An 11,831-nucleotide genomic window follows, 5' to 3' on the forward strand; every position below is an offset into this window, starting at 1 on the left:
TGTTCTTGTATTTACTTCATCAATGAATCTAAATGTATAAAGCAATTATATTATTGAATAACCTTTCAACAGTTGCAAAGCTTTTTCTGCTAAACGCAACCATCTATTTTTCTTTACAATTTGAAAATATTATGAATGTGAATAAAAATACGGTGATAAGGTTCACTCCGATTATAACATATTGTTGTCATCTCTTATAATTAGAGGATAAATCACATAAATTTTATTTTATAAAATGTTAATAAACATTATAATTATCACGATGTAACTTATTAGATAATCAAATTGTTCTTAATTAAATATCTAAGTTTGTATAAAATAAATGAAAAAGTACGTGATTTATTTTAAATACAAACTATGTGTTTTTCAAGAAAAATTTAATTTTTATGCAGTATAATTTTTGCATCGTAATTGCAATCGACTGAAGTAACATGAAACTTTTGAACTTTTTGTTAAACGTCAATGAGGTTTCTACGAAGACGAAGAAAGGAAAAAATGTAAGAAAAAGTAAAACGACAACAAGATTAAAACATGGTTTAGTCTAATATCAGATGTATAGAAACAATGAAATTGCGTAAAAGCAAAACGGATACAAATTTTCATATCATAGGTTTATTGTTTACGCGTAGCACGAACCTTGATTTTGCAAGCACCACTCAGGTTCCAAACTGTCCGCGTTGATGTTTTGTTCAACGAGTCTCTGGCGATGCTTCAACATTCTGTGTTCGGCATGATGCCATTTGGAATTCGGCTCACTCCACAATCTTTCAGCCATCGCGGCCGATCTTGGCCACAATTTCATATCAATATTCGTGCTGTCGGCCTGTTCGGTCCAAAGCGCTGCTTCTCCACCTATAAAACAAATACATATAACACAAATGCGTGATCAATCAAATTGTAATTATTCAGCGTATCAATGTTATAAACTATATGTGTTAACGAATGTATAAGTTAAATCTGTATATCTTTTTCTATTAAATTAGTTTTAATCAAGTCTTAATAATATTTCTAAGTTCTCTTTCTTTTGAATGTATTAAGATAACACAAACAATTTTTAACAATGCAACAACGACTTTAATGTAATCTTTATTTAACGTTTTAACATTATCTCATAACGCACAATTCATAAAGTCTTAATAATATTTTAACAGAGAATTTACCTAGAATAAGATGCTTCTTATTTCCGTATCCTTGCTTCTTGATAATCTCTAACGGAGAATTTTCATAGATCTTTTGCCAACCAATGTACGGCGAGCACCAATTATTGCCTTCACCTATCCAAGCTCCAAATCTATGAAAAGAAAAATTATAATTAATATTTAATCTTAAGAAGATTTAGTATATATATTCATACAATATATTTAACATGACAATTAACGTGATAATTATTAATACTAATTTTTTATCTACAAATAGTCAAATATTGATACATTTTTAATAAAAATTTTTTAGAAATATTAATAATTTTTTTAGAATTTCTACATAAATTTTAAAACTTTTAAAAATTCGTCATTTTTATATAATTTTATAACTGTTTAAAAACATTTCTCAGATTTTTTGTACGAATGGGGTTACACTTTTCAAAAATGTTAAAGAAGTCTACCTTTTGTGACATCTTTTGTAGAATTTTTTTTACAATTCTTTATATACATGAATTCTGAAACGTTCTACGATTTTTCTTATAATTTAAAAAAAAAACTTATATTTAAAACTATTTTTTTAAATCTTTATAAATATAAAATATGAAAACTTTTTTCATATTATGAGATATTATGAAAACTTTTTCCATTTAATACATTACAATTTAAAAAAGATGAATATGCAACGTAATCCTACAAAATGTTTTCTTACCCACAATCAAGATACATAGCATCATAATTTGAGAAAATAATCTTAAAGTTGTTTTGCAACAACCGGCCGATAGTTGGATCATTGCCAAGTGTCCAAATCTGAATGATATATTTCTTAGGATCCAGATGTTTAAGATTTTCTTCATTCGTCAATCCGCTGGTCCACAAAACAGCCGGAATATCCTTGCCACCATTGGCAATCTTCAGTTTTTCCAGAGCTTTCTTCTGGAAATAATCCCACAATAGATAGAAGCTGTTATCTTTAAGATTCCATCCCTTCTTTAACATCCAATCGGTGATAATTTTTTGGGATCGCCAGCAGTTAATGTTTACTTCGTCACCGCCCATGTGGAAGATGTCCGGTTGTTGAAAATCTTCTATCATATCCTTATAAATTCCTTCAAGGACCTCGTACACTCTTTAAAAAAACTTTCACTAGTAGGATTCAATTGACCGCATGGCGGCTCTACGCAATAGTTCATCCAAGGCTCAGCTTTGAAGCAAACTGTCGCATTGTCACCAACCTATTTGTTAATATACAGTATTTGTTAACATATAGTACTGTAGATTAAAGAAAAATTTTAGAAAATTTTTAAAAAGTTATAAAACTATACATAAATTTTAACAAAATCTAAAATTTATACAGAAATTATGAAAAATTATGTGAAGAATTCTAAGAAAATTTTTACCAAGGATGATATTTGATCTATATATTTTATTTCTCTCATAATATCTCTCATTTTTTACGATATTATAATGTAAAACAAATTAATATATTTCTTAGGATCCAGATGTTTAAGATTTTCCTCATGTATATATTTTTCATATTGTTAATTTTATGTGATCAAGGTATGTGCTTAATCTTCAACAAAATGGTTCTTAAAAAATCATAAACAACATCTGTGGACATAATATTTTTAAATTAATGTTTATTATCGCAAATATATATAAGATGTTAACTAGCAAACAAGAGATGCGAATAATTAAAAAAATTAATATGATTAACCAAAAAAAGTAATTTTAAAAAACAATTAGACAAGCCCCTGTCAAATGCTTTCTTTTACGCTCATATTGAAATATGGAATTTTTCATTATTTTTAATGATCAAAAAAATACTTTTTGAATTAATATAAATAAAATTAATTAAATAATATTTCTTTCCGATTGATTGAGATAGCTGGGGATGTGGAAATATTGTCAAAATAATCTTTATTATAATGCTTCAAGTGTAATTCTTATTCTTCTTCGTAAAATCTTTTAATGGTTTACTCTATAAATTTATGTTCTAGACTTTTAGTTCTAGACTTTTTAGAGTTATTATATTAACTTTTATAAATAATATATGTAATATACTCTCTTCATGATAAATGGGTACGTCTCTTATCATAACTTTTACTTAACATATAAACGAATCGAACATCAGATCATAAATCACCTTTATTTGCTCTGATAATACAGGAGTTATTACTCACCCACTGCCAGCCTTCGCCAACATGCGCAGGTGCATCAAATTCTGGCAGGACCCTAACTCCGCGAACCAAGGCGTAATCGACGATCTCCCTGATCGTCTCAGAGGTATAGATCTTCCTTGGCGTGTAGCTACCATACTTGACGAAATTGGGCCATGTTCTACTGACATAAGGGAAACTTTGGGAATCGGTGATATGCCAGTGGAATGTATTCAGTTTGGACGCGGCCATACTGTCGATCGTCCGCAGAATCGTCTTTTTGTCGACATAGTTTCGGCTAGTGTCCAAAAGGATTCCACGGTAAGGATACTTTGGACCATCTGCGATATATATATCGCTAGCTATATGAATTTTAGAGTCCAATTCGTTATAGGCAATCAGTTGGTTGAGGGTCTCCAATGCGTGTCGAGCTCCGAAATATGTATTCGCCGTGATAAGGGCTTCCACCTAGAAATTATTTTAATAAATTTTAATAAACTGCGAATGTATTAGAAGTGAGTTTTTTTAGAAAGAAGCAATTGACTTAAAGAGAATAGAAAAAGAGAAAATAAGAAAGAAAGGAATAAGTGAAAAGTTAATAAAAAGAGAAGAGAGTTCAGTTAAAAGAAGTTCAAATTAAGTTAATTACAAGAATATACGCAATTGTATAATAGAAAATGTGAATGAAATATGTAAATTTTCAGCCATGCCGCGGAAATGATCTTAATTTATCTGACTAACACGTCACTAATGATCAATTAGAAAGATCATGTGATCATTAACGAAGCACAGCATGATCTAATGATGAGACACTATATCTATGTATATATACTATGTACTTCTCTTGAATGTATGAACAGAAAAAAACTCGTTTTTACATCCAAGCATCTTTATTATAGCGATTATGAAACGTTGAACTACTATTGGTCTGTTTTCTGTTCCTGTATTAGATTGCACTAAAACTCTCTTTTTCGTTTTCGACAAATATCAAACATATATATTATATATATATCAAATAATATCAAACATATATATATATATACAAAAAATAAAAATCTCTTTTGTCTTGAGACTTAAAAATAAAAAAGTACGTAAATATTAGTGTTTTGTATTATTCGCTGTTTAATTAAGCTTTGAGTTAATAATTCCGTTATTTTATAAGTCTGTTAGTCTAAAAGTCTAACACTAGTTCAACCATAGAAAACAGACTTATAAAATAACGGAATTATTAACTCAAAGCTTAATTAAACAGCGAATAATACATAACACTAATATTTACGTACTTTTTTATTTTTAAGTCTCAAGACAAAAGAGATTTTTATTTTTTGGATATTCGATATCCATAAAATTTTGACGTCAGTATTTTAGTTCGAGTAGCTAAGGATCTCATTTATCTTAAGCCTTTTATTCATATAAAAAAATCCGTGATAGCTCTATTCTCAATATTTATATAAATCGAACTTCGAATTAATCACAGTTGGGATCCACGAAAAACAGTCGTTAATATATTTAATGAGAACCCAAATGTAAATTTATTCAAAGTGGGTCTTCTTGCTTTTTAGTTTTTTTCTTTGTTACAACTTACCTGACGATCGTTCGCAGATACTTGGAGAATGTAGCTTTCGTCCGTTTCTAAGGTCAACTTGACGTTATTAAAATTAAGTCCTTCTTTAAAGCGTATCACTAAATTGGACCCATCAGAATTTGAAGATTTTAAAGATACGGAACCACTAAGCCTCTTCACATTCTCTTTTATACGATCAATGTTCCTTTGAAGAAGATTTCCCACCGCCGATTGAGTGGAAATTCCGGCGAGCGCAATATTCTCAGGATTAAGCTGTGCCGTGACTTGACCGATGGATATATGTCCTGTCGGCATCGGCCACAGATTACCTGTACCGCAGAACAATTCGCACACTTCAAGAGAAACCGGGTTGTTGTCTTTTTTCGTGATCAGTGTCTTCTTGCACATGCCGCTATCGCACTTGTAGTGCCAAGGAGAACTGCATTTTGAAAAAGAGAGAATTTGGCTTTTTTTAAATAATTTTTTTAATTTTATATACCAGTAATAATATCATGTAAATAATAATATTATATAATCGGTATATTTTTATAACGGAATAAATAAATAAATAAATAATAAGAAATAATTAATAAATTTTTCAGTATAATTAAAGATTAAAGAGAATTAAAGAATAGATGTATAAAATTGAAGAGTAAAGTTATTAAAATAATTACTCGAATGTATGTCACGTATTTGATTATAACTGTTCAAATCTTATTCATATCTTCTATTGATATAATCCAATATAAATTAGTAAAATAATAGCAACATAATTTCGATAAATTAAAAATTTATCTTATTTTTACATTTACTTATCAATCGACTAATATAAATAAGCATCAACTAATTCGCAATAAATATTACTCGCAATACACGATATTACACGGACGTTATGCACAGAATCATTTGTCTAACGTCTATTATAGGAGCGCATAAAGTGCGCAATAGTGTACTCGAAAAATACAAAAGCTCATAATTGAGGTGCTTTATTCATTCAAAATTTTCATATTAAAAAAATATTTATTCATATATTTATTCGAAACTGTGAGTTTTCAAAAATATTTATTCATGAATACATTTTTACGAGTATTCATATATTTGTTTAAATAAAAAAGTAAATTAAAAAAGACATCTCCAATAAACAATCCTTTACCCGTAATCGTAATCAATGATCTGTAGTAAATATTCAGTAAATATAAAAGTATAAATACTTTTTTATGGCTCCAAGAATAAATTAAATATAAGTAAAATGCAATAATAAGCTTTCGCGGTTGTTGATGTAAATAATATAAGTGTAAATATTATAAGGCGATAAGATACAGTTTGCAAACAATTGGAGTATATCCAAATTTAAATTTTAAGTAAAAAAGTAAAGCTGACAACAGAATTTAGGATGAAAATAATGAAATAAATGATCTTCCACCACAAAAATGTATCTAAATATTTACTAAATATAAGTAAAATACCAATACAAGACCTGTTTTCATAATATATAGTTACCTAAAGATTAAAAGTTACAACAGATTTATCAATGAAATTCATTCATGAATTTCTTAATTACTTTTAATCTTTAGGTAACCATATATTGTGAAATCGGGCTTAAGTGTTAACCACAGTTGTTGGTAAGTAAATAATATTTATAAGATAAGAGATTAATATAAGATAAGATATAATTTGTGAACAATTGAACTGTACTTACCAATGAAGTTAACAGCAAATTTTTACAATTAACTTATCAGTCTAATTTCACTTTTAAAAATTACATTTTATTATGTCTGCAATTATAATAAAAAAATATTCTTTCATAAAAGAACGTAAAATTATTTTACGTGTATATACAATTTTATCAGAAGAGAAAAATAATTCTTATCGTTAAGAAGAGAAGAGGCAGATTATATCTGCCTTATTACTATTCACCGTTACAACGTTGTGAAAGGATTTCTAAGTAAACGTTCATGCTGTATTCAAATCTGAGAAGTGCGAGAAGTAGTAGGAACTCAATAATTTTCCAAATGTCTTTGAACTTCGGGAAGACGCCGAGGCGATCGATGCGGTCTATTTCTCAGTGAATCCACCCACTTGTTGCTTTCACCGTGGTGGTACTCGATGAATTACCTTTCTATTTAAAACTAACATTCACGCAGTTGCGAGTAGTAATCCAGCTACTACTTGACCGCTTTAAAGAAAGTACCTTTTTATGCATCGCTCATCGCTTTTTAAACGATAAAAAAAAATCACGTGACCGACAACTCATTAATGACAATTCAATGACCTTTTTATTGCTTAAAAATCTATCTTTAAAAGCGTACGAGATGTACACGCTAATTTCAGCCACGTGTAGAAATAAATGGTGACAATTATATAGAGAATGTAACAATTCGCTTGGTATCAAAAATTCGTTTGGTATCGAAAATTAAGACTATTATAATTTTAAAGAACCAAAATCTAGATACCAAAATCTAAATCTATTGAAATTATACCAATTTAATTTTGATTAAATATATATATCACTTGGTACCAAAATGTGAAAATGATCTCTACATATTTCTGCGCAAAAATGGCCAAATGACAATTGATGTGAGTTGCATTTTCCTGTATCTATGGTATCGAACATTATTCGATGAAGTTAAAACGAGACGAATCTTTCAGCATAGTACTCACGTGAACTTCTCGGCTCCATTGGCGCCGTATTGGAGCGCGAGAATGACGATCAGTGGCGCGAACATGCCGCTTAAAGTGATCGCCAGGGCTACTGACTGTCGAACGCTCGATTGTCGTCCGCAGAATGATTTTATCCTTCGCTCAAAGATCGCATTCGTACTTTGCGAAGTAGAGGGGAAAAAGCCGAGTGGGGCAAACCAATGTCTTTAATGTGCGAAAAACGGCATGTGCATGGAATGCAAATTATTTCGCTGCATCACAGTAGATTCTGTTATATTAAAAACTAAAGTTTTAAATATATATATATATGTATATACATATGTATATGTATATATGTATAAAAAGTTATATTATATATACTTATACAATATTTTTTTATACATATACACATAACAAATCGCAAAGATATTACCGAGATATCGGCTTAAAAATTGTATCGCTTTCGTATCTAATCTTTGTTTTCAATGTAATATAGGTCCTACATCATAAAAATTATATAATTATTTTTAATATAATAAATGATTTTTTTTGCATCAACATTCATCTCCATATGCATCGAAAATTAAATACCTCTTTTCTCAGCTTACTAAATTTTACTGCATTATTTCTGCAATATAATACATGTAATATACGTAATTGAAAGTACATATCAAATATTCACTCCGCTATTCGTCACTGTAAAATATTTGTGCGAGACAAATGCCATAATGATTTTACCATAATGATTTTACACAATTGCGCCTTATATCAAATTAAGTTATACCATTTGGAGTTACGTGAAGTTTATAGTTGCGATTGTTGAACTCTTAACATATTTTGCACTATTACAATCGTTACAAGATTAGTTATAAAGTAAACATACCCTTGTTTTATGGTTAACCATGCAAGTCGCACTTGATATTTAGTGCTTTCCATTTGATGACACAAGTCGACAAACATCATTCTATATCGTTCTTGACATTTGACGATTAAGACAGAACGACACTTGTGTAGACTTATGTCACTAAATGGAAAGCATCATTAATAGGTAATTATCATCATATTTTAATGTACAATACAAATTTTCCTGATTATATCCTTTCTTTTAAATTTTGAAAATCTCAAATTTTTATCTCAAAAATACGGCATTTTTTGGAATTTTTCAGACAAGAGTTATTTGACTTCAAAGGGGAAATATTACGGTATTTATTATTTTTTATTTTATTTCTTAAGTCTTTCGCGAAAACACCTTCAAACATTAGCTAACATCTGTGATGTTATTTGTGCACGATGTATTCTATCCATCATATCTTCATGTAGAAGCAGTTAATATAACATGTTTTTTTATGAAGTTCCAAAGAAAAAATTAATGATAGGTCTGGTGAACATGTTATGTCAACTGTTCCCACAACGCGAAGTTATGGTAGGTAGAATATATCGAGCCTGTGCACAAATAACACTACAGATGTTAATTAATGAAGATGTTTTCGTGGAAAAATTCTAAAACATATTGAAGTGAAGGACTTAATTTCGAACATTAATTTAATTGTACATTGATCGTTAATTGTTAAACATCTAAAAAATGAAACGAGAAAGTTTGGTAAATGATACTTATTAAATTTATTAGTTTAAAATAAACATTTGTTATCTTTTGCACTTTTCCTTAAAAGTTGCTAGTTATCGACATTTTTTAAATTCCAAAAGTATAGATATTTTGTTAAATATCTTAGAAAATTATAGGTAGGTAAAAAATATTTCAGACAAAAGTTAATTGCCTAGAATATGTTGCCATTACAAAAAAACGTACATACTGTTTAAAAAAACAAAGTTGAAATAAGTAAGAAAATAAATGCCATATTTCCTCCTTGAAATCAAATAACTCTTGTCTGAACCATCTTTTTTTTATAAAAAAAAAATACCATATTTCCGAGATAAAAATTTGTAACGCCTTATTTTGAACACTTGGTATAAAATACAAGCGTAATACAAGTGTTTTAATACAAAGAATAGCGCGATGATTATTCAATAAAATTTGCACAAGTGTTGGTTTAATTAATGCAGGTTAGGTTTACTAAACCAGGAATACAAAAAATATAAATATTTCAACATTCTCTATCTTTTATAAGTTTCTTTAATTTTTAGAAAATTGCATAAGATATGCTTATAATATATATACAAGAAAATATAATATTAAGTGTCATGCTTAAGAAGTATGTTTTTTAATAAATATAGAGGTTACCAAGAACATATATTACACATCGTGTGGCAGCGTTCGCAGAGACACGTGTATCCATCAAAATATTGGTCCTTGAAACTAGGATTATCCTATTCATCTCCGCGAATCGCTCTGTATTTGGCTAGTTCATTAGGGAAAACTCGATTCAACTCCACCAGCATGTTCGCCTTGAATTTCCTATAGGCATCTATTTTTCCTTTGACCTGTTCATTTTTCGTCAAAGCCTTCTCTATACAGTCTTTGGTATACAATTGAGGATTTCTCCCTTGGTCGATATAACTAAAACGAGTGTTTTCGTAATAATAGATTTGTCAAAATTAAATAATTAATAACATCAATGTTATCAGACTTACTCGAATACTTCCAGTGGCACGAGGACATCTTGTACCTGAGACTTTAGCTTGTCAATTTCCTGTAAGCCATTGACTAAGCCTTGACTAAAAACAATTTATTGAATTTCTAGATCAGTGTTATCCAAGATTTATAATTGTAGGTATTTTATATGAGGCCTGTTCTTTTTGCCTGCAACTGTCTGAACTGGTGCACACAGTGCAATAAATTGAAATGAAACAAACGTATATCTAGGCCGGTCCTTTTGGCTGAACTTTTGCACCAGTTGATCTTTCTTCCTCTTCTTTCCTCCTGGAGAGAAAAGGAAGAAAGATGAACTGGTGCAAAAGTTCAACCAAAAAGAACATACCTTCTGTTTCACTTCAACTTATTGCACTGGCTATGTTCCAAAATTGAATGCCTGTACTGAAAATCTATAGTGCACGTAACGTAAACTGTTGTATTTAAAGTGTTGGCAGTAAATTTGGAACACTGGCTGCGTTCAGCAGACTCAACAGTTTTGCAACCGTTTTATGATTGTCTGCTGAGATAGGACCATTATTCTAGATCTAAAAGTATGATCCAATTAGCGCAAAGGAAACTTCCTGTTGCAAAACAAACGTTCTGCTGAACGCAGCCACTGTCACTGTATGCACCAGTTCAGTAAAAAGAACAGTCCTATGATGCATATCAGTGTTTACACCTATTGCCTTTTGTTTTTTTGCTGGAGATAAAAGAAAAAGGAAAAATAAATGTAAAGGCTGATACACTTCTTGGGCTTTGGATACTTCTTGTCCTACATTTTTTAAAATAAGTTTCACATTTTAAGTAGTGATATCAATTAAGTATAATTTATGTTTAAACGAATATGAGGTCTGTCCTTTTTAACTAAAACTTCTTGTGCAGGATTTACCTTTTCTTTTTTTCTCGAACATGAAGAGAAAAAAAGGAAGGATAAATCGTGCAAAAAATTCAGCTAAAAGGAACAGATCTATGAAATTTTAAGTGAGTGTAGATCATAAATAATTTATAGTAATTAAAGAGGACAATAACGCAATATTGTGCTTTTTAAAGAATGTGCATTTCCTGACGAAATATTGATAAAGCATATTGAATATCTCTGTTAAATTAATGCCTTTAATTTCTATCAGATTTCAAAAGTGCACTTCTAATAAGTATATGTAAAAGTTTATTATTGTTCAAGTATGACACAAGACGCAACAAATGTTATCGTATTGCAGGTATTGCATACTAATGCGAGGTTAATTCATAAAGGTAATGTTTCCACGCATGAATATACGAATGTACGCATGTTGTATGAGTACTCACATCTTCTGATTTAATACATTTTGCCCTTGAGGCTGAAAATCGCTCACTATAATGCGTATTTGTCGTACATTCTCGATAAACAGTTCCAACTGAGCCTCTAGATTCTCCAAAGCGGACGCCATTTTTATCAATTTGTTTACAGTCGCTCTTCGGAACAGATGTCGTGCATGTGGTTTGCGATCACGTGACCTATACTCTACGCTCTTGCGGAAAGCGCTAAATTCAATATGGAATTATCGTAAAGTTAAAAAAATATTAAAAGTAAAACATTAAAAATAAATTTTTTCTTAATTTTGAAATTAGATATATATGTATTAAAAATAAAAGAATAAATGTTTCTGGGGTTCAACTATAATTATTTATAATCATTATATATTCACCATAGTTGATTTATTACGATATTAGATTATCGAAGTAAAAGGATTTTATTAATT

General features: G+C 29.6%; 2 protein-coding genes across 2 annotated transcripts; both read right to left on the minus strand.

Annotated features, from left to right (window-relative positions):
- Window positions 1-342: 342 nt before the first annotated feature.
- Window positions 343-7,696, minus strand: Hexo1 (beta-hexosaminidase 1). Its single transcript, XM_018459612.1, is given in 7 exon segments — window positions 343-852; window positions 1,161-1,291; window positions 1,852-2,270; window positions 2,273-2,374; window positions 3,323-3,766; window positions 4,884-5,301; window positions 7,524-7,696. Coding segments are annotated over 7 exon segments (1,812 nt in total). The 5' UTR covers window positions 7,589-7,696; the 3' UTR covers window positions 343-619.
- Window positions 7,697-9,704: 2,008 nt separating this feature from the next.
- MED10 (mediator complex subunit 10) lies at window positions 9,705-11,519 on the minus strand. Its single transcript, XM_018459602.1, has 3 exons — window positions 11,398-11,519; window positions 10,092-10,175; window positions 9,705-10,017 (listed from the first exon to the last, which is right to left on the minus strand). Exons 1-3 carry the CDS (start codon window positions 11,517-11,519, stop codon window positions 9,828-9,830), a joined length of 396 nt encoding a protein of 131 aa, XP_018315104.1. The 3' UTR covers window positions 9,705-9,827.
- Between the last annotated feature and the right edge of the window lie 312 nt (window positions 11,520-11,831).

This window comes from Mycetomoellerius zeteki, unplaced genomic scaffold, assembly GCF_001594055.1.
Source record: "Mycetomoellerius zeteki isolate Tzet28-1 unplaced genomic scaffold, Tzet1.0 scaffold848, whole genome shotgun sequence".
Taxonomy (NCBI): Eukaryota; Metazoa; Arthropoda; class Insecta; order Hymenoptera; family Formicidae; genus Mycetomoellerius; species Mycetomoellerius zeteki.

Coding starts and splice junctions, on each gene's coding strand:
- MED10 (XM_018459602.1), bottom strand. CDS start 11,519: ATGGCGTCCGCTTTGGAGAATCTAGAGGCTCAGTTGGAACTGTTTATC. Junction 10,176..11,397: donor AATGTATTAAATCAGAAGAT/GTGAGTACTCAT, acceptor AATTGTTTTTAG/TCAAGGCTTAGTCAATGGCT. Junction 10,018..10,091: donor GTGCCACTGGAAGTATTCGA/GTAAGTCTGATA, acceptor CACTCGTTTTAG/TTATATCGACCAAGGGAGAA.